General features: G+C 40.7%; 1 protein-coding gene across 1 annotated transcript in view; it reads left to right on the top strand.

Moving 5' to 3' along the window:
• The window catches only part of Cct6b (chaperonin containing TCP1 subunit 6B), a 36,060-nt gene extending 15,710 nt beyond the window's left edge, over positions 1-20,350 (top strand). Inside the window, exons 6-14 of the mRNA XM_027426497.2 lie at positions 4,416-4,526; positions 5,130-5,289; positions 6,895-6,977; positions 8,102-8,198; positions 8,892-9,039; positions 16,273-16,406; positions 17,692-17,794; positions 19,609-19,681; positions 20,163-20,350. Of these exons, the coding sequence (XP_027282298.1) occupies positions 4,416-4,526; positions 5,130-5,289; positions 6,895-6,977; positions 8,102-8,198; positions 8,892-9,039; positions 16,273-16,406; positions 17,692-17,794; positions 19,609-19,681; positions 20,163-20,235 (982 nt within the window). The 3' untranslated portion in view covers positions 20,236-20,350. The remainder of the gene's footprint in view (positions 1-4,415; positions 4,527-5,129; positions 5,290-6,894; positions 6,978-8,101; positions 8,199-8,891; positions 9,040-16,272; positions 16,407-17,691; positions 17,795-19,608; positions 19,682-20,162) is intronic.
• The last annotated feature ends 2,786 nt before the right edge of the window (positions 20,351-23,136 follow it).

The raw sequence follows: 23,136 nt of genomic DNA, 5'->3' as shown, positions 1-23,136 counted from the left end.
CTTACACAGTCCTTCTGAGATCGTTAAGTGATTACTTCCATCAGTATTGAGCGGGGAGAGGAGGCTGAAGTTACTATTGCAGCAGCTGCCTGTGTCAACTATTTTAATATATCGACTTACTCAGTTAAAACAAACCCTGAACTTTGGAAACTTCAATGTTTAGAATTTGAGAAGAGATTAAAAATTCATCATGGAGACTAAGAATGGGTGAGCATGGAGGTGGGGAGCCAAAGGAGTGTTGTCTCAGTACCCAAGCAGAAAGAGTCAATGGTGTTGAAGTACAGAGTTGGGAACTGAAAATTGATCGTTGTATTGATTCAGTAAAGAGGCAGAGATGGGCGTTAGACTGAAGGCAAGCTCAGGAGAGAATGGTGAGGGAAGAGGTGTACTGTGGTTGGTTCTGATGCCAACTTGTGACAAATTAGAATCACCTGAGCAGGGAGCCCCTCCTAAAGAGCTGTCCTGATTGCCTTGACTGATGCAGGAAGCCTCACCCTGACTGTGGGTGGTACCTTCTGGTAGCAGTGCAGATGAAAGGGTGTGTCAGGAGGAAGATCATCCAGCCTTTTTCGTGGCCTCCCTCTCCCCCAGACTCTGCTGTTGCAGCCGCTGATTCTTTGCCAATATCAGAAATTGCTTCCATGCTTTCATCCTGGATTGGGGCCAGGGGCTTCCCAGGACCCTCCCGAGGTCTTCCAGTACCAGATTGGGACTGCTGAGGTTCCCACCATTGTTCCCTTCCCTTCAGTGAGAGACAGCCATTGTGGGACTACTCTGACTACCGAGGCACCCAGTCATTTCAGATTTCAGTCTTCCTTCCTTCCTTCCTTCCTTCCTTCCTTCCTTCCTTCCTTCCTTCCTTCCCCCCTCCCTTTCTCTCTTTCTTTCTCTTTCTTTTTGGTTTTTCAAGACAGGGTTTTTCTGTGTGGCCCTGGCTGTCCTAGAACTCACTCTGTAGACCAGTCAAACTCACAGATAACAACCAGCCTCTGCCTCCTGAGTGCTAGGACTAAAGGCATGTGCCACTCAGTTGAGGCACCCAGTCTTAATGACCAAGAACTGCTGAGTTCCCAGCTCTCAGTTATGATTCTGCCGTTGTTCCTATTTTAATGCTGACTTCATAAATTCTTTAAATAATATATTCATCCCATTGGTTCTGTTTCTCTAGAGAACCCTTACTAATACAAGGTGGAATTGCAAATGTAGACAATTCAGAGTGTAGCTGTAAACAAGAGCGGTTAAATAGGGACAGTGTTCTGTGCTGGAAGGGACTTTGGGAATGGAGTGAGAATTCTTTGTTTTAAAGAATTGGAGACTTGGTGGGGGACTTGTAGAGGTGGTGATGGGGCAGTTTCTATTTTCTCAAAGCAGCAATTCATTTTCTGAGGATGAAGAGAGAGTAAGCATGAAAGATAAAGAATATTGAATCTATAGTTTTTTCCCCTGAATAGTCTTCATTTCAGACTTAGAGTATCTAGTCAGATTAAAAACTTGAAAACTCCTTTACATTTATATTTAAAAAATGTTCTGCCTCCCTCCCTCCCTCCCCCTCTTCCTCCTTCCTTCCTTTCAACAGGATTTTGCTCTTTAGCTGAGGCTGGCCTGGAACTCACTATGTAGACTAGGCTTACTTCAGACTTGTGGTGATCCTCCTGTTTATGCCTCCCAAGTACTGGGGTTATACGTGTGTGCTACTATGCCTGGCTAAACTTCCTCCTCTTCCTCCTCCTCCTCCTCCTCCTCTTCTTCTTTGAAAGAAAACATGTGACCTTTATTTTTCTGGGTATGGATAAACACATTCCAGACAATTGGTTCCTGCTGCATCCACTTATACTCAAATTTCAGAATTTTAGTTTACTTAATAGCTGAATAATATTCCAGAGGGTAAATATATTATGTTTTCATTATCCATTCACCATATGATAGACATCTAGACAGTCCATTCCCTCTGTATTATTAATAGAGTAGCAATGAGCATGGATGCATGTCTCTATAGTAGGATACAGAGTCTTTAGGGTATATGCCAAAGAATAGTATAGCTGTATCATGTGGTAATATATATTTTTGAGGAATTTTCATACTGATTCCCATACTGCCTACCCCAGTTTGCATTTTCATTATTTTCAAAGTATACCTTCTATGATTTATTTTTTATTTTAGAAGCACTCTTATTCTTTTATCCCCCTATTCCTTTGCCCTCCCATCCTCCCATGCTCACCACCAGCCTCCCAACCCACCCCCCATCCCCTCCCCAGGGATAGTGAGGCCCTCTACAGGGGACCATCAAAGTCTATCATATCATTAGGGGGAGGGCCCAAGCCCTCCTTCCTGTATCTGGGCTGCAATATTATCCCTCCATAGGGAATGGGCTCCCAAAGTCTATTTGTGCTCTAGGCATAAAGACTGGCTCCACTGTTAGAGGTCCTATAGACTGTCCAGGCCTCCTAGCTGGCACCCACATTATGGGGCCTTGGTTCGGTCCAATCATGGTTCCCCAGCTTTATGACTAGGGTCTCCATGCTCTCACTAGGTCAGGTCAGCTGTTTCTGCGGGTTTCTCCAGCACCGTCTTGGCGCCTTTGCTCATCCCTCCTCCCTCTTCGCAACTGGATTCTAGGAGTATGGCTCAGTGTTTAGCTGTGGGTGCCTGTTTCTGCTTCGATCAGCTACTGGATGAAGGCTCTAGGAATGGTAACCAAGGTAGTCATCAATCTCATTATAGGGGAAGGGCATCAAAGGTAGCCTCTCCACCACTGCCTAGATTTCTTTAGTAAAGAGCAAATATTGGGTTTGAACAATTATTAAGGGGCTGGGAGTATAGCTCCATGGTAGAGTACTAGCCTAAAATGCACAAGACCTTGGTTCAATCCCTAGCACCATACAGTTCACGGAGAGGGCTCAGCAGGTAAAATGTTAGCTGATAACCTGTGTTTGATCCCGGGAATCCATGTAAAAAGCTGAATGCCTGGGCTAGCCCAGAGTATGTTGCTCAGTGGCAGAAGCAACAGGAGAGACCATGCACCATCAAGGTGGAAGGTGAGAACTGACCCCACAAGCTGTCCTCTGACCTCCACGTGTGTGCTGTGATGTGTACATGCCCACACTCACACACAATGAATAATTCTTTTAAACATTTCAAAGAGAGCCGGGCGGTGGTGCCTTTAATCCCAGCACTCGGGAGGCAGAGGCCGGCGGATCTATCTCTGTGAGTTTGAGGCCAACCTGGTCTACAAAGCTATACAGAGAAACCCTGTCTCGAAAAAAACAGAAAACAATTAAATTTATTTATATTTTATATATATTTACATCTGCATGTATACCTGCATGCCAGAAGAGGGCATCAGGTTCTATTTTAGATGGCTGTGAGCCACCATGTGGTTCCAGGGAATTGAACTCAGTACCTCTGGAAGAACAGTCAGTGCTCTTAACTTCTGAGCCATCTCTCCAGTCCAAGTGACTTTTATAAAGTTATAAAAATATTTACTCTAGAAAAATATATTTGGAAAACTGAAAAAAGCTCCATAGTCTCTATTTGTACCATCTAAGTCTAATCATACTCGAAGGGTCCTCTATCTATCTAGTTAGGTTTCGTTTTCTTTTTAAATTTGTTTTATGTGTATTGGTGTTTTGCTTGCAGGTATGTATGTATATCTTGTATGTATGTATGTATGTATGTATGTATGTATGTATGTATGTATGTATGTCTAGTACCCTCAGAGGCCAGATGAGGGCATCAGATCCCTTGGTTGTAAGGAGCCACATGAGTGCTGGGAACCACAAGGTTCCCTACAAGTGCAGCAAGTGTTCTTAACTGCTGAGCCATCTCTCCAGCTCTTTTATATATTTATTTTTATGGTTTTGGGAATCAAAGAGTGTAGAATCTCAAGCAAGCTAGTCATGCACTCTACCAACCAAGCTACATTTCCTTTTAATTGTCAGCATCTAAAAAAAGAATAGTTACAATCATGTTTTACATACAGTATACACTTGGTTTTTCTGTACTTGTAAATATTTTTCATCTTACTAGAAGTTTTCATAACCATTGAATTGCTGGGCCTTTATTTGCTGAACAATATCCTATTGTGCTGGACATTTAGGTTAACAATTTTTAGTTATTCTATATAATTATTTTGAACAAATGACCCTAAGAAATTCATTGTGTACCTATCTTTTATGATTTGATCAGCTATTCCTATTTTGAGCTGTATAACTTAGAGAATAATTCTAGACTTGCTTTTCATTTTGACTTACAGCCACACTGTTAAAACAGATTCTTTCCCTAATTCTACTAATTATATGTTAGGTTTGAAGTTATACAAGGAAACAATGTGTGTCCTGGCTGTTCCTAGCTTTGAATAGCTTTTGAAATTCTAATTTTAGTATGTGTATTTCATGAAACATTATGTATTTTAATAGGTTGATTCGAGGATTGGTTTTGGACCATGGTGCCCGCCATCCAAGCATGAAGAAGCAAGTGCAAGATGCATTTATCCTCATTTGCAATGTATCACTAGAGTATGAAAAAACGTGCGTATCAGTTTGTCTTCATAGCATTTGAAACTCTCTTAACATTTTTTCTTTTGTGTAAATTGATTTTTACTTTTAATTATGTATATGTATCTGTGTGTGGGTATGTGCATGTGAGTAAAGGTACCCCAGGAAGCCAGAAGAGGGTGGCTATCCCCTGGAGCTGATGTTACAGGCAATTGTGAGCCATCTGACGTGGGTGCTAGGAACTGAACTCAGGTCCCCTTAGCCTGCACCATCTCTCCAATCCCAATTTTAAAATTAATTTTCCATCTCCCTCCCCCTCCCCCTTTCAGTCACTTCTGTCTGTCTGTCTAAGAGTTTCACTCTTTAGTCCAGGATGATCTCTAACATGCAGCACTCCTGTCTCAGTCCCCTGAGTATTGGGATAGAAAGTATGACCCACCATGCCCAGGTTTCTTTTCTCTAAAGGTGTTTTGCAATCTCTTTTTCTCTTCTTCCCCACCTCACTGGCTTTTTCAGTTTGTTTGTTTTGTTTTCTTAATAAAGGGAATTCCATTGCTCCGGGTGACTTCAGACTTATAAACCTCTTGCTTTAGCCTCCATACCTGGTTTACTAACTTGTTCTTATTAATTCTTTAGAGAAGTGAGCTCTGGTTTCTTTTATAAGACTGTAGAAGAGAAAGAGAAATTGGTAAAAGCTGAAAGAAAATTTATTGAAGATAGAGTGCAGAAAATAATAGACCTAAAACAGAAAGTTTGTGCTGAGTCCAATAAAGGATTTGTTGTCATTAATCAAAAGGTGAGAAAGAAGTTTACAGCTATTTTTCAGCATTTCTCAAAGTGTGGCCTGTTGACCCTAGAGGGTCCCTATGACATTTTCAGGGAGTTTGGGGAGGAAACTTCATAATAATATTGCCTTTTCTACGGTGTGGACATTTGTAAGGAAGGGTAAAGCTGCTGGCTTCTTCCTGCGCATCAGGAGAGCAGCACCAAACTGTGCCCGCCATCACACTCTTTGCTATCACACCACCAGGGGGAAGGGCGCTTTGTTCCAGAGTGTTGTGATGACAGGTCTGGAAAGGTGGCTCAGCAGTGAAGAGCATGTCCTGCTCTTGTGGATCTGAGTTCAGCTCTCAGCACCCACATGATCGAGTGGCTCACAACTACCTGGGACTGCAGCTCCAGGGGATCTCTGGCCTCCAGGCCTCCACATACCTGCACTTAGGGGCACATACCCACATACAGACATACAATACACACAATTGTTCTTTTTTTCTTTTTTTAAGAAAAGAATGTCTTCAAATGTTAACTATTGATTTTTGTTAAGTATCAATCCTTAAGTATTCATCTTTTTTATTTTTTATTTTATTCTTTTATTAGTTCAAATTAGGAACAAGCTTGCTTCACATGTCAATCCCTTTTCCCTCTCCTTCTCCTCCCCCCCAACATCCCACCTGCCCCTAACCATCCCCCCTCCACTCCCCAGGCAGGGAAGTATTCATCTTTTTATAATTTTGTGTGATAAAATATGAAATATACACAGAGTACTTCTTTGTAGCAAAACATGATGGTTGTTTTGAAGAAAGCCTATGTGTAATTGGATTTTGAGTTAAACTAGCTACTTTTTCATGAAAAGCCATTTTTAGTTGAAAGAAGCTTCAACAGATTGACTATGGTTGTCTAGATTTGGATGTTCAGTGAATTTTTTTCCTGAAAAATAAATGCAACAATCCCACTACTCCAAGGAAGATACCTACCTCACAGAATGTGCTGCCAGTTGTAACACTTGAGCCCAACATAATGAACCAGTACCTTCTAAATGACTAAAATCACATGATTTTTACAAAGTCATGCACGAATAAATAACCCACCTAAATATAAGATTAATGATTTTTAAAACCCTTTAAAATGTTTTCTTTTTTATTTATGTTTAGGAGTGTGTGTCTGAAACTGGAGTTGCAGGCTTTTGTGAGCCACACCACAAGGGTGTTAGGAACTGAACTGAGGACTTCTGAAAGAGCAGCCTGTGTTCTTAACCACTGCACTTTCTCTCTGGTCCCTGTTTTTATAATTTGATACAGATAACAACTTACTATATAGCTTAGGCTGGCAAGGAACTTGCTATGTAGTCTGGAACTTTAGATCTTCCTTGGTCCAGCCTCCTGAATCCTGGGATTACAGGTGTGTGCCATCTTGCCAAGCCTTGGTTCTTCTTGATTTTTAAGAATGTAAAGTGGTGCTGAAACAAACAAACAAAAAGAAACAAAACCAAAACAAACAAAAATCTTGAGAAATACTGGCTTAAATTTAAAAAAAAATTAAGGTTTAGAGTAGAGCTCAGCGATAGAGCACTTGTCTAGTGTGGAACAAAAACCACTTAACTTTTGTGTTAACTTGACTACAGGGCATTGATCCATTTTCCTTAGAAATGCTTGCAAAATATGACATCGTAGCTCTTCGAAGGGCAAAGAGAAGAAATCTCGAAAGGTAAGTGCAAATTATGTATTTGAAGTGTTTTCTGTTGCTCTTGGTGCTGCTATCCTTTGTTTGTAGTGCCAGGAGTTGAATCCAAAGCTTTCTAAGTTTCCTTTTTCTTTTTAATGAATTTTTGAGTGTGGTAGTACATGCCTTTTCTTCCAGCAGTGGGGAGGCAGAGGAAGGGAGAATCTCTGAGTTTGAGGACAGCCTGGTCTACAGAGCAAGTTCCGGACATCCAGGGATACACTGAGAAATCTTCGAAAAACCATACAACAACAAAAAACCCACAAGATTTTGGACTAGGAAGGTGGCTTAGTGTGTACGGTACTTGCTGTGCAGACATGAGAACTTGAGTTCTGCTTCCCAGAATCCATATGAAGGCCAGGAATGGCAGCATTGTATGCCTGCACCCCCAGCTCTAGCCAGCAACAGCAGCATTGCAGGCTTGCACCCTCAGTTCTAGGGGCTTGTTGGTAAGCCAGTCTAGCTGACACTTCGAACTTCATGTTCAGTAAGAGACTCTGCCTCAAAATAAATAAATAAAGATGGAGAAGTAACCAAGGAAAGACAACCTGGTATCACCTTCTGTCCACCCCGACTTGCATGGGTGAGTGCACCCTCAGGTACATGGACACACATACACTCCCTCCTGAACATAAAATAGATTTAGAAACATTATACTACTGTATGATCGCACTTATATGTGGAATTTAAAAACGCCGAACTTTCAGAAGAAGGTAAGAGAATGATAGTTAAGGGAGGCTGGAGTGCTAGGGAAGATGGAAGAGTTTGGGAGCTGTTGATCAAAGGATACACAGTTTCTATCAGAGAGGGCAGATATATTTAAGGATTTATTATTCAGCTGGTGACTGTAGTTAATAAGTATATATTTGTTTGTGAAAGAGTCTCAGATATAGACCTGGCTGACTTAGAACTCATCATATAGACCAGGCTGGCCTTGAACTCACAGGAATCCACCTGCTCGGCTTAGTGCTCAGACTAAAATGAGATCATGCCAAAAAAAAAAAAAAAAAAAAAAAAAAAAAAAAAAGAAAAAGAAAAGAAAAGAAAAAGAGAAATTAACCTTTGTATTTCCCATAACCAAAGTGAAGGTGACATACATGTGATTTCAGGCTTACCCTTGCTTGTGGAGGAATAGCTGTAAACTCATTTGAAGACCTTAATGAAGATTGCTTGGGACATGCTGGCCTTGTATTTGAATATTCATTAGTGAGTATTTCTTTATTTTTAGTTTTTAGACAACATTTCTCTGTATGTAGTTCTGGCTGTCCTGGAACTCACTCTGTAGACCAGACTGGCTTTGAACTCAGAGAACTGCCTGCCTCTACCTCCTGAATGCAGGGATTAAAGGTGTGGGCACCACCGGCTCATTAGTCCTTCTGTGAATTGCAGCTATAGCATGATTCATAAACCATTTTTGGTATTTTATACCTTTTAATTTGTATTTTATATTTTCAGGTCTTCTAGGACAGAGTTTATAATTTATTTACCTAGTGTTAAGAGTTTGCTATGTAGCCCCAATTAGTCTTAAACTGTCTTCCTAACCCAACCTTCCCAAATGGTGGGATAATTTAACACCTTTAAAAATACATCTTTAGTTATGTTTGATAAGAAAAATTTACGTGAAGATTTGATTTTAATAGAAAATAGATTTGAATTTCATGATGACATCATTTATATGTAAAAACACAATGTGTCAAATGTTATACTTGTCGTGTGTGTGTGTGTGTGTGTGTGTGTGTGTGTGTGTGTGTGTGTGTGTGTGCTCGCGCTCGCGCACACGTGCGCGCATGCTGGTGATTCAAGTCAGGATCTTATGTGTGCTGGGCAAAGTGCTCTACCACCTGTACCCCTCAGCCATATCCCAACCTTACAGCTATGATTTCTCTTGTCCCCCGTTAGGGTGAGGAAAAATTCACTTTTATTGAGGACTGTGTGAATCCTCTCTCTGTCACCTTGTTGATCAAAGGACCAAACAAGCATACTCTAATACAGATCAAGGACGCTTTAAGAGATGGACTTCGTGCGGTCAAAAATGCCATTGAAGATGGTAAGCAAGCTGTTTGTGGTGGATATGAGCCTCGTGCTTTTTAAGTAGTAATAAATCTGTCATGGTTTGTGTTGTAATTTAAGAAAAGCAGTGCTGGAGAGAAAGATGCCATGTGACAGGGTTCAAGCAGAGGGTTTTTTTTTTTTATTAGGAAAAGGGATCATAAAAAGGGGAAGGGGGAGACCAGCTTCTGGGGACAGGAGAAGAGAGAGACAGACAGACAGAGAGAGAGAGAGAGAGAGAGAGAGAGAGAGAGAGAGGGAGGGAGGAGAGATGGGAGGTGGGCAGGGCCTCTTTAAAAGGGAGCATAGGGAATATGCACAGGTGGTGCTCTTAGTGGCTGCAGCTGAGGGCGTATCCTGTCAGAACCCCAAGGACAAGCCAATACAGATGCTTGAATACTAACAGTACGTATAGTATTTTAAGGTACAAATATTAATTCTTTCATTTCATTTTAGACAATTTTCTAATTTTCCTTTGGAATATCTGTTAAGAATAAAGATAAGGTATGCCACCTTACTAATTAGTCCCTCTCTCAGAGATGAAAACCACTTAACTTAATACTATACTGTTACTTTTTATATTTAGGAATTTATTTTTCAAACCACAAGAGAGCTTTTATAGCTTGGAACTTACTCCTTTACCTCAGGTGTAGTGCAATTGTAAGAAAGGTTAGGAAGGGATGTTAACATTTTAAATTTATTGATAATTTAGAACTAGCTTGTATCTAAAAGGAGTTAATGGAGGTAATTCAATAAAAGTATCCCTTTAAAACAGAGTAATAGACATATGGAAAGATGTTCAAAACCCAGTCATTAAGAAGTGGAAATCAAAAGCACAAGGAGTTGTCATTTTACATCGTCTAGGATGGCTATAAAACAAAAGCTGAATAACAATTAAGTGTCCTTCTTTGGCAAGGACGTAAAGTAACTGGAACCCTGATGAGAACTGTTGGGTGACAGGTGTTGCTGGTGGACCATATAGTAATTCTGTCTTTTAGATTTTTGGTGAATTTCCACACTGACTTCTGTAGTGGCTGTACGAGCTCATGCTTTTACCAGAGTTTAAGGGTTCACCCCCACACACACAACTTCAGTGGCATTTGCTGTCACTTGATGATGGCCATTCTGACTGGAGTGAGGGGGATGTTGGTGTAGTTTGAATCTGCATGACGGTAATGAATAAGGATTATGAACATGCTCATGTATTTATTGGCCATTTGTACTTACTTGGAAATGGTATATTATCTCTTTAGCGACTGAATTATTTCATGGTTTGGAGCCCTTTATATGTTCTGGATATTAATTCCCCAGCAGAGGAATAACTAGGAAAGTCTCCCATTCTTAGCATCTCTTCCATCTTCTAAGGTGTGCAGAAGCTTTTTAATTTCACAAAGTGGTATTTATCAGTCCTTGCTGTTTGGTTGGGCTTTGAGGAACATATTCAGAAAGGTTTGCCTTTGTCTGTACTATTTATTTATTTATTTATTTATTTATTTATTTATTTATTTATTTGGTAGAGTTTCTCTATATAGCCAGGCTGGACTTGGAACTTGCAGAGATCTACCTGATTCTGCCTCCTGAAATTATAGGATTATAAACATGAACCAGCATGTCTGACATATGCCTGTGTTTTTTTTTTCCCTGATAGTTTCAAAGTTCTAGGTCTTTATGTTGATGTCTTTGATCTATTTTGTATTAAACTTTGTACATGGTGAGAGATAAGATCTAGTTTTATTTTTCTACATATGGATATCTAGGTTTTCCATATGGACATCTTTGTTAAAAAGTCAGTGGCAGCCAGGTTGGCACACATGCCTTTAATCTGAGCACTCTGGAGGCAGAGACAGTCAGATCTCTCTGAGTTTGAGATCAACCTGGTCCACAGCTCAAGTTCCAGGACAGCTAGTGCTGTTACACAGAGAAACCCTGTCTCAAAAAACAAAACAACAACAACAAAAAGCCATACCAGTGTGGGTCTATTACAGGATATTCTGTTCCATTCCATTAGCCATGTGTCTGGTTTTGTGGCTAGTCCAAAACAAAATTTCCAATTATCTAAGATGGGAGCATCAAACTATTGCTTGTAAATTAAATATGATTTGCTGCATGTTTTTAGTAAGTAGATTTTATTGTAACTCAGTCATACCCCCTTGTGTTTATTGACTATAGCTGTTTTGTGCTGTAGTAGTGGGATGAGATAACTGTATAGGGAATGGTAGAACCCACAGAACCTAAGTTGTTAGCTGGCTTAAATTGTTTTTCAGTACTAGGGATATGAACATTCTAGCAAGCTTTCTACCACTGAACTATACCGCTAGATAAGTAAAAATCATATTTTTGTGTGTGTGAGGATGTGCTCATGCCATGGTGTGCATATAGAGGTCAAAGAACAACTTTCAGATATTAGTTCTCTCCTTCCACTTGGGTTCTGAGGATGAAAATTTGGTCTTGCATGATTGGTGCTTTTACCGTCTGAGTCATCCTGCTGGCCCTTACTTGACCTTTTGCATAAAGTTTATCAACCCTGATCTAAGTTGTTAACTTTAATGGTATGAACTTGTTTATAACATTCCTTACTTCTCTATCTGTGAGGATGCATTTTCCCTCTTCTGTAGGGGACAGTAAGCCATGCCTGTTAGAGGCTGGCTATGGGTGTGCCTGAGGGGCTTTTAAGGGGCAGCAAAGCACATGGGAACCCTTTTCTCTGGCCTAGCTGCCTCGTCACCCATGGCACACTCTGGCTTGTGTTTGGCTGGTGTTTATCTGAATAAAGATATCTTAACCATATGGACATATAACGGATCAGTTCTCGTTATACTCTTCCTTCTTCTTTCTCCTTCCTTTTTTATTTTTTAGAGACAAGGGTTCACTCTAATACAGGCTGGCCTGGAACTCAAAGTATAGCCCAGGCTGGCCTTGAAGTCATAATAATACCCCCATCTGAGCTTCCTTAGTGTGGGACTACAAGTGTGAGCTCTGTTTGTCTTTCTTATCCCCTAGTTTTCCACTCTGATCTCTCTTATTTCCATTCCCTCACTTAAACTGAGTGATGGTTGCCCCTCTCTAGTTTCTTAAGGAGGAAGCTCAGCTCACTGGTTAAGGGCTTGGTTCTTTTCTGATGTAGGTAGTTCTATAAATTTCTCTCCCACAGCATCCCACAACTTTATGTTATACTTTCATGAGGAATGGGCTCTGGGAAGCTCTCAGAAGTGCTGTAACATCTTTCTTAAGATGGATGGGGTGGGAGGTACTTGGGTACATGTGTTTATTTGCATATTTAGTTTTTATACCTCTCACATACAAATATTATCTTGAGTATATTCCTTCTGAGGATGGAGCTTTTCAAAATGTGATGAGATATAAGGATATATTAAGTTTATGATGAATACCTCCTTCAAAACTTACATTATGAAATGACTCAGAGAAGGAAGATGGTAATAAAAATGCTGAGCTGAGAAGTAACTGATTTTGTATTGTTTTGCTATAATTATAGGTAATTCTAAATCAAGCTTGTTGATTTAAACAAGTCCAAAGTCTTATGACACTATACAAGCAGGCCTGGGGTCTATAGTTGAGTGGTAGAGTCTGGGCCTATCATGAGCAGGGCCCAGTTTAATCTCCAGCACAACACAGCTACCCAAGCTATATGAGCAGGTGTGAAACTCTTATCCAGGTGTGAGAATTGAAGTACGTTAACACCAAGCTCTTGGCATAGAATAAAAAGACAGGTACCTAACTTTTTTCTTGGGTAGCAGTTTAGATTCTGCTCCAATATAGAAAACAAATACTTCATTGGGTCCCAAGAATTCCATACCAAACTCTTTGGCCATATTACTTGCCCTAATCAGTGCCCCCCCTCATTTTAATACATCTTCACATCACTGAATCCTGGGAAAGGTCCTGAAAGTCACACTTTCAAATTGATTTTAAATAAAAAGAAACAAATAAAGGTAATTTTGCATGGTTTTAATCCCCCCCTTTTAAGAAACTATTCAGGACTAGTTTCTAGATGTATCTAACAGTGTAATCACTCTCTAAAGCATAATGAAAACATAATACACTGTCAGTAAGTCATTGTTCCCACCAATGACATTGACATTCACATGCTGAGATTAGATAGGATCAGGTACAGTCCCGGTGGCATGGCTCTATGCATTCCTTCAATTAAATGGCAGTGTGGATACATTGTGGATGGATGTCACTATTGAACTGCTGTGGTGAAACAGGAACATTGAGCCAGAACTGTTACATCTTGCATTTGCTCCAGAAAACACTGGAGAGTTCCTTTTTAATTAAAAAATGTATTATGTATATTCATTGTACATGGCACAATGTTACATAAGGGCATCTCACTCACACAAGTATATCATGTATATTGAACATGCTTCCCTCCATCTCCCTTCCTGCCTCCCCCTTCCCATTAGTCTTCTTTGTTCCCTTAGCCAATGTCACTTACACTTTTATGCTATATATGGGACATGGGAAGAGAAAGGAACCCTTTCCCCCTTTCTGCTTGAAGCTTCTTGCCAGCTGAGAGTTGAGATAGTTAACAACATTCTCGGTGAAGGTTACCTACATAGAGACAATCTTACAGTGGCAATTCAAATAAGAAAGTTTAAATAGCAATGGACTATGCCTGAGGCCTAAGTGTAGGTGACCTTTTCCCATTCTCATCTGTAAACCAGCAATTTTCTAGAACTCTCATAAGACTCTCCACTTACGATAAAGGACATATCTTAACCCCCTTGTGCAACCCTTGTGGCTCAGGGTTTTATCTTTATTAGATTTTAATCCCATCCAAGACACCCTTGGAGCTACCCTATAACCTCACTTATCATAAAGAGTGGGATGGGACTGGCAAGCCTGCTGCTCAGTAGTAAAGACACTGGCCGCCAAGCCTGACAGCACGAGTTCAATATCGGGATCCTCATGGTGGAAGGAGAGAACTGACTTCCTAATGTAGTCCACTGAACACTGGGATTCATGTACCCCCGCCCCCCCAACACAAATAAGTGTAATAAAGAAAAGGAAGGAAAAGGCTTTTTCTTTTCTTTTCTTTTCTTTTCTTTTCTTTCTTTCTTTCTTTCTTTCTTTTTTTTTTTTTTTTTTTTTTTTTTTTGAGACAGGGTTTCTCTGTGTGGCTTTGTAGACCAGGCTGGCCTCAAACTCACAGAGATAGATCCGCCGGCCTCTGCCTCCCGAGTGCTGGGAGTAAAGGCATGCACCACCAACACCCGGCTGTCTTTGAAATGTTTAAAAGAATTATTCATTGTGTGTGTGAGTGTGGGCATGTACACGCCACAGCACACATGTGGAGGTCAGAGGACAGCTTTGTGGGTTCAGTTCTCACCTTCCACCTTAATGGTGCATGGTCTCTCCTGTTGTTTCTGACACTGAGCAATATACTCTGGGCTAGCCCATGCATTCAGCTTTTTACATGGATTCCCGGGATCAAACACAGGTCATCAGCTAACACTTTACCTGCTGAGCCCTCTCCTTGGCCTGTAAGAATCTTTTTTGAATATGTCTGGTGCTAGGGATTGAACCAAGGTCTTGTACAGAATCCAGATGTTTCCCTGTTTATGATTCATTGTGATGACCTGTCTATTGATGAGAGTTGGGTCACTCAGTATTCTTGTATTGGTTATCTGGGTCTTGACCTATAGTAGTGATGGGCATACTCGTGTCATTCATATATATATATATATATATGTATATGTATATGTATATGTATATGTATATATGTATATATATGTGTGTGTGTGTGTGTGTGTAACAGTAGTATTGTCTTATTAGAGTTCTCCTTTAGTCAGAATGAAGTGACTTTCTTTGTCTCTTTTTACTAATTTTGATTTGGAGTTTATTTTGTCAAATATGAGAATTCTGTTATAAATCCGGCCTTTAAAAATTACTCTGTTTATTTTATTTATTTAGTTTACACCCTGACCATAGTTTCTTCTTTCTCCTCTCTTTCCAGTTTCTCCCCCGTGCCTCCCTGTATCCACTCCTCCTCCGTTTCTGTTCAGAAAAGGGCAGGCCTTTCCATGGACATCAGCAAAACATTGCATATCGAGTTATAGTAAGACTAAGCACCTCACTTGTATTAAGGCTGGGCAAGGCAACTCAGTGTGAGGAATAGGGTCCCAAAAGCCAGCAAAATAGTCAGAGACAGCCCCTGATTCCACTGTTGGGAGTCCCATAAGAAGACCAAGCTACACAATTGTCAGATATATGCAGAGGGCCTAGGTCAGTCCCATGCAGGCTCCCTGGTTGTCAGTTCAGTCTTTGTGAGCTCCTATGAGCCCAGGCTAGTTGTAAATTCAGCCTTTTAGTCTGTCTGCTATGTGGGGAGTTGAGACCATTGGTGTTCAGAGTTACTATTGAAGGGTGTGTGTTGGTTCTTGTTACATTGTTGATCTTATGGTGATTGATGAGTTCTATCTTTCATTTCCTTCACTTCTCTTCTAGCATTACCTGCTCTCTTCTGCAGTCTCATAGTGTGGCTTTTTTTTTTTTTTTTTTTTTTTTTTAGATCTCAGGATTCCTTTGAATATCTATGGTAGAGCTGACTTAGTTAGTGACCATGAACTCCTGGCCCACCCATAGAAAGTTTTTCTTTGCCCTTCAATTATGAGAGATAGTTTTGCAGATAAAGTAGTCTGGATGAGCAGTTATTGCCTATCAAAGGTTGAAATGCATCATTCTAAGGCCTTGTATCCAGTGACTTGCTACTATAAATTATAATAAATAGCAACTTTTGAATGTAGTCATGTAACTATAAGATATAGGTAAAAGAAATGTCTACCTAAAAAAGATTTATTTTTAAGTTGTGTGTGTCCCTGTGTGAGTTTATGTATATAATGTTAATGTAAGTTACTGCAAGACAGACGGTGTTAGATTCCCTGAACTTGAGTTACAGGTGCTTGTGAGCTGTCTGATGTGGGGTCTGGGAACCATCTCTCTGGCCCCAGAATTCCCACTCTTATTTTCCAGAGGCTAAACATGAAACAAGCTATTTGTGGCCAGTGTTTGTACTGTGCTTAATTATTTGATTTTAGAATGCTCTATGGAGAAACCTAGCAATTTCTGAACTGTGGAATTTATTTGATTCTAAACGTATTCAAAACATTCCAGAGGTAGTCAACTAATTAAACACGCTTGCCTTTGTAGCTAGTTGCTTTTCTCTGTCCTTTTCCCTGCTTGACATCTTTCTGTTATTTCCCTCTGGCAGGCTGTGTGGTTCCAGGGGCTGGAGCAGTTGAAGTCGCAATAGCAGAGGCTCTTGTTAACTATAAGCACCGAGTGCAGGGAAGAGCTCGCCTTGGAATCCAAGCCTTTGCTGATGCCTTACTTATTATCCCGAAGGTACAACTGTCTCCTAGCCAGATAACAACCTGCTATACTGAAAGATCTTTGATTACAAATTGCCCATCTTGCCCAGCAGTTTGTAGAGCTGGAAATGGGCTTATTTGCATTTCCTGTTGTGTTAAATATTTTACAAACTCAGCAGAGAAACTGTGGGGACGGAAGCTTGCAGTGCTCTGGGGAGCTCCAGGAAGCTGTCAGGTTTTCCTTGTGTTCAAAAGATCCTTCAGAAAGTTCATTACTAACCAATCCTAATGGACAGTTTGGAACGTAAGTTTTGTTAGATACTAATTTTTAGTATAGATTCTTGTTTTGTTGGTGGCATCCAACATGTTATTACTTTAAATTGTGGAAAGAGAAGGACTTCAAAGTGTTTAGTGTCCCCAAATACTATTAGTTTGAATTTGTTGTAATTTCTAGACAAGGAGAGAGGCAGCGAGAGGACAGAGACCTGCCCTTCCTTCCTCTTTGTCTTCTGTTGGTTGTCAGCCACATAGAAATATAGAGAGCTATTTTCCAGCATGCTGTTACCATGAATTAAATCATTATTAACAATTCTAGCAAAGACTTAAATAATTTATATCAGAATTATTCATAATTTGTGGGTTGTTTGTGAATCAGATAATCTATTTTTTTTCCTTTCCTCCAAGCAGCCAAGTCATTAAGTAATGATGTTGTTGACATGAATTGGTGGCCCTGGCGCACAGTGCCTCTTTCTCTATCAGCTGCTAGTAGAGAAAGTAGGCTGGTATGGAGTACAGGCGTCTCCATCCAGTGCTGTAGCTCATGGCTCTCCTTTGAAGCCGAGGGACACACAGTGCTGTGGATGCTCTACTTCTCTCTAGCAAGTGCTGGGAAGAACAGGAGGGCATGGGGCTCAATAGGCCAGGGGAAGTAAGACTGATCTTAAATTTTCATAAGAAAAGAAATAAGCTTCGTGTGCCTTATGCCAGCACTTGGGAGGTGAAGCAGGAGGATTGGGAGCTCAAGGTGCTTCCTGCCCACATAAGGAGAGAAGGGGTCTGAGGTTAACCTGAACTACATGAGACCTTGCCTAAAAAATATGTGGGAATGGGGGAGTCTGGTGCTTAGAACTTAGGGCTCTGTTCAAATATAAAATGTGCTAGGTAGATAAAGCAATAATGTGGCTTAGGCTAGGAATGGGATTCTTCTAAAGGAGATGACACTGTATTGTCCACTAAAGATTAGGAACTTACTCTTGTAGTTGATTTTCAAATACGTATGTGAAGGCATTCCACAAGTCCTTATTGTTTTTTTCATGAAGGTTCTTGCTCAGAATTCTGGTTATGACCTGCAGGAAACATTGATAAAAATTCAGACTGAGCATGCAGAATCGAAAGAGCTTGTGGGCATCGACCTGAATACAGGTAAGAAACTGAAGGAAAATTAGCTTTACTCCAGAGCTTGTTCTTCGAGAACCCAGATCTTATAACAGAGAGTGGTAGGCTGGGACATTTTGTTACATCAATCTTGATTGTATCTAGCTTACTTCAAAAACTATTTAATTGTTTAGGTGTTTTGCACAATGTGCATGCAGTACCTATGGAGGTCAGAAGAGAGCATCAGATCCTCTGGAACTGGCCCTGAACCTGGGTCCTCTGCAAGAATAACAAGTGCTCTTAACTGGTGAAACATCTCACCAGCCTTGAAACAGAAGAATTTTTAAGTGTGGGTTCTAGGGACCAATCTCAGACTCAGTCTTTGGGTTTGTACAACAGTCAATGACTGAACTATCTACATCTCTGGTCCTCTCTGCCCCACTGATGTTTAAAAAGATAAGCTTATTATTTGCTTATTATTTGGATTCACACTGGGAAAAATAGAGCTTCCTTTATAGTGAGTGAAAACAGGCAGTAAGCAACAACCTTAGCAAATAAATTATTTAGCATCTAAGAACAATAAAATTGATAAAAATAAGAGATCCACGTAAGGATGATCATGAATGCTAATTGAGGAGGGGAGGGAAGGGATGAAAATTAAAACATTTGTACAGTATAAACCAGGACAATGTCTACTGAAGAAGTAAGCCATGGTGAGGGGAAGCATTAAGTGCTGTTTCAGGAGAGGGGATAGTCAGTGGAGAAGGAAGGAGGTAAGAGGCCATAGGTCAGAGTATACACTGGCATGTGGGCTAGTCCGAGGCCTTTGCCTTTTGTTTTTTAGTAGGGAAATTGGGAGCAATTTTGAGCAGAGATGTGACATAGTCTGAGCACGTTCCACTCTGGAGAGGAGTTAGCTGAACAACTAGTAGGTTAGAATTGCACTAACTGTTGGAGACAACTAGATAGAGCTGGTTGTGGACTGAGGAACTGTTCAGTTTTGGCAAAGTCTGGTTTGAAGAACTTATGGTTTTTTTCTGGGATAGTGGTTCAATATGTTGAGCTCAAGAAAAAGATATGTGTTGTGGGTAAGAGAGTTATCAGGATGTAGATAGTTTAAACCCAGAAAACTGAATGAGACCACCTGGGAAATATGTTGTGCTAGATAGTTTTATGTCAACGTGATATAAGCTAAAGTCACCTGAGAGGAAGGAACCTCAATGAGGAAAATCACTCCATAAGATCAGGTTGTAGGCACACCTTTGACAATTTTTCTTAGTGATTGATGGGGGCTGTGGGTGTGGTGGAGACCAGTCCATTGTGGGTGGTGCCATCCCTGGGCTGGAGGTCCTGGGTTCTATAAGAAAGCAGGCTGAGCAAGCCAGTAAGCAGCACCCCTCTGTGGCCTCTGTATCAGCTCCTGTCTCCAGGGTCCTGCCCTATTTGAGTTCCTAGCCTGACTTTTTCGATGATGATCAATGTGCCTAATAAGGCCTAATAAGCCTAATAAACCCTTTCCTCTTCAAGTTTCTTGGTCATGGTGTTCATCACAGCAATAGTAATCCTGACTAAGACATATGCATAGTGAGAGAATAGAAGAGTCTTGGACTGGATGGGGGTTCCACCAGCGAAAAAGAAAGGGGAGCTTGGTGCCTGAAAGCCAAGCAGGAATTGTCAGAAGGTGGGATGAGCTGTCAAGCAGGAGGTAAGGCTGGCCATGGCCCGTAGGACTTAGCAAAGAGGTCATTGGTGACCTTGACAAAAGTAGTTCTGTAAGAGATTAAAGATTGTTAGAATCCTCCAGTCAACATTGACAGGGTATTCCAGATTGCTGTATTAAGTGGTTTGTTTTTACTTTGCAGGGGAGCCGATGGTAGCAGCAGAAGCAGGAGTTTGGGATAATTATTGTGTGAAAAAACATCTTCTTCACTCATGGTAAATTGGCAATGAAGAGACAGCCCTTTAGGGATATAATTGATAACTTTGAACATTTTCTGTTATTTTTGTTTTGAAAACATTGTGAAGTATAGACACTGTAGTTCCCTGCTACTGAGACTAGCTTTTGTCCTCTTATAGTCAGTCCCCAAAGCATTGTATTTGTTAGGAAATCTCACCTAACCCTCACTGCTTGAGTGGGAAGGGGAGGCAGGAAGTACTGCAACAGCACTGTCTGTGTAGCAGGGAGGAGCAGCGACATGTGAAAATTAAGCTCAGCTTTGCCGGGGTATAAATTAGACTTCCACCGAGTCAACAAAGCAGTTGAAATTATAGTGCGAGTTTGAACATAATATCTTTGTTTCATAAACTCACACACCAACATAACCAAAGGAAAAAGCACCCCATGCTGCTGAAGATTGCTGGGGAGACACAGGCATGTGTTAAGAGGCTCGACTCACTCTCATTTTTTCATCCTTAGCACAGTGATTGCCACCAACATTCTCCTGGTTGATGAAATTATGCGAGCTGGGATGTCTTCTCTCAGAGACTGATTGAATTCAAAATCAATTCATCTGGAAGACAAGATATCATGCATGTCACATCTAACACTGTCTTATGTAGCCTTAACTGTTACAAAATAAATGTGGTGTGTATCTTTTGGTCTCAGCTGTTTCAAAAACACTTAATCAAAGTATAAGGAACACACAAATTTTCCCAGTAAAGGAATAATAATGGTAATATTTTCTGAGTCTTAACTCCCCACCCTATAATATATGTTATTTCAGTTTTCATAAAATAAAATGTGTCACGATGCCTATACCTTCTGGGCACAGGTTTTAGAGTATACAAGTCAATTTCCAGTTTATCAGAGATCATAAATGTAGTAAGATAAATGTTCTCTTTTCTTTCCAAAGTCCTTCAGTCATTTCCTGCTGCCACTCTCTTACGAATGTGGCATCACTTGTAATATAGGTTTCTCATGCACAGCCCCTAGCCCAACCTATTTAGTATATAGTTGGTTACAGTTTGCTTAGCCTTTAAAAATGTGGGCAGGGTATAGACATGTAACTTGGGCTGGAATTTAGAATCCTCCTGCCTCAGTTTCTGAGTGCTGGTGTTATAACACTGTTCTTTTCAGCAACCTGTATTCTGCCCTGGCTCTGACAGCCCTGACCAGACATCAAGGCAGCCAGTCCCTCTGGAAAGACAGGGTTCATTAGGATGGGCTCTAGGAGAACATTGCTTTTGGTTCAAATGTGGCTGGGCTGTAGATATACAGTACTGATTTCCATTTGTTTAAAGCTCTACATCTGTCATACTTACCATTGGTAGCGTCCTTGTCCATGTTTTTTGCGTGAATTCAAGTTGAGAAGATATTAAAATGTCTCAGATGCATTCTTAGAACTTGTTTACAGCATTAGGATAAGGTTCCTTTGACCATTTCATGCCTTGGTTGAAAAAATTCTATAATTTTATAGGCTGTTTGATTTCACTTACTGTGTTTGTTGACATCTCTTTAAGTCAGTACCCAATACTTCTAAATGTTCTTGCATGACAGTTCATTGCAAGACATACTTCTATTTAGTTTACTTTTTATATTTTAAGTTTCCATTGTCATCATACCGTGTGCATCAAGACTTTTTTTTTGAAGATTTTCAGGAAAGAGTCTCACACTGTAGCCCAGGTTGAACTTGAACTCTCAGCATTTCTCCTGTTCATCCTCCCAAGTGTTGGGATTACAGGCATGAGCCAACATGTTTTGAATTATCTTTAAAAAAGCAACAGGTAGATGTTAAGAGGCTGTGAAGACAGCACATACAGCACTTTCCTCACAAGCATGAAGGTCTGAGTTTAGCCCCCATGAGAAATGCCTGCTGTGGCCTGCGCTGGTTATCCCAGCACTGTTGAGACAGAGAGGAGGAGGATCCTGGGGCTTGCTGTTCCAGGCCAATGAGAGAGCCTGTCTCAAAGGGAAGTGAGCAGTATTCCTAAAGGTGAGGTTGTCCTATGGCTTCCACATGTGTCTAAACACCTGTACCCTAGTGCACATACATGTACACACCATGCTTAGGTGGATGCTGAAGCACCACCTGTCTCTCTCCATCATATGCTCGCCTATTCAGCCTCCGTAGATGTAGTCTTTGACTTCCACACACTGTCTTTTTTTATTTTATTATTATTTTTTATTTGAGTTACAAACACGATTGAATTACATGACAATCCCAGTTCCCTTCTCCCTCCCCTCCTCCCCTACCACCCCCCCAACTAAAACCCTATCTATTGCATATCCTTTCTTCTAATCTATACCTGACTCAACCTTTCTGCTCCCTCATGACCTCTGCATCCTTCTTCTTCTTCCCTTCTTCTTCTCGTAGCTCCCTCCCCCTCTTCCCATGTTCTCAATTTGCTCAGGGGATTGTGTCCCTTTCCCCTTCTCCAGGGGACAAAGTTTGTCTCTTTTAGGGTCCTCCTTGTTTACTAGTTTCTCTGGCAGTGTGTATTGTAGGCTGGTAATCCCTTACTCTATGTTTAAAATCCACATATGAGTGAGTCCATATCATGTTTGTCTTTTTGTGATTGGGTTACCTTGCTCAGAATGATTTCTTCAAGTTCCATCCATTTTCCTGCAAATTTCAAGATTCCATTGTTTTTTTTTTTTCTGCTGAGTAGTACTCCATTGTGTAAATGTACCACATTTTCTCTATCCATTCTTTTGAGGGGCATCTAGGCTGCTTCCAGTTTCTGGCTATTACCAAATAGTGCTGCTATGAACATCGTTGAACAGATGTCTTTGTTGTATGAATGTGCTTCTTTTGGGTATATGCCTAGGAGTGGAATTGCTGGATCTTGTGGTAGACTCATTCCCATTTTCTTGAGGAGTGGCCATACTGATTTCCAAAGTGATTGTACAAGTTGGCACTCCCACCAGCAGTGGAGGAGTGTTCCCCTTTCTCCACGTCCTCTCCAGCATAAACTGTCATTGGTGTTTTTGATTTTAGCCATTCTGACAGGAGTAAGATGTTTTGATTTGCATTTCCCTGATGACTAAGGATGTTGAACACTTTCTTATGTGTCTTTCAGCCATTTTAGATTCCTCTATTGAGAATTGTCTTTTTAGTTCTGTATCCCACTTTTTAATTGGATTGTTTGGTGTTTTGAAGACTAGCTTCTTGAGTTCTTTGTATATTTTGGAGATTAGCCCTCTGTCAGATGTGGGGTTGGTGAATAGCTTTTCCCAGTCTGTGGGCTGCCGTTTTGTCTTGCTGACTGTGTCCTTTGCCTTACAGAAGCTTCTCGGTTTCAGGAGATCCCATTTATTAATTGTAGATCTCAGTGTCTGTGCTACTGGTGTAATGTTCAGGAAGTGGTCTCCTGTACCAATTAATTCAAGGGTATTTCCCACTTTATCTTCTAATAGGTTCAGTGTGGCTAGGTTTATGTTGAGGTCTTTG

The sequence above is a fragment of the Cricetulus griseus genome, chromosome 7, assembly GCF_003668045.3.
Source record: "Cricetulus griseus strain 17A/GY chromosome 7, alternate assembly CriGri-PICRH-1.0, whole genome shotgun sequence".
NCBI lineage: Eukaryota > Metazoa > Chordata > Mammalia > Rodentia > Cricetidae > Cricetulus > Cricetulus griseus.
The sequence above is the reverse complement of the archived record's forward strand: the minus strand, read 5'-3'. Positions and strand labels throughout refer to the sequence as shown.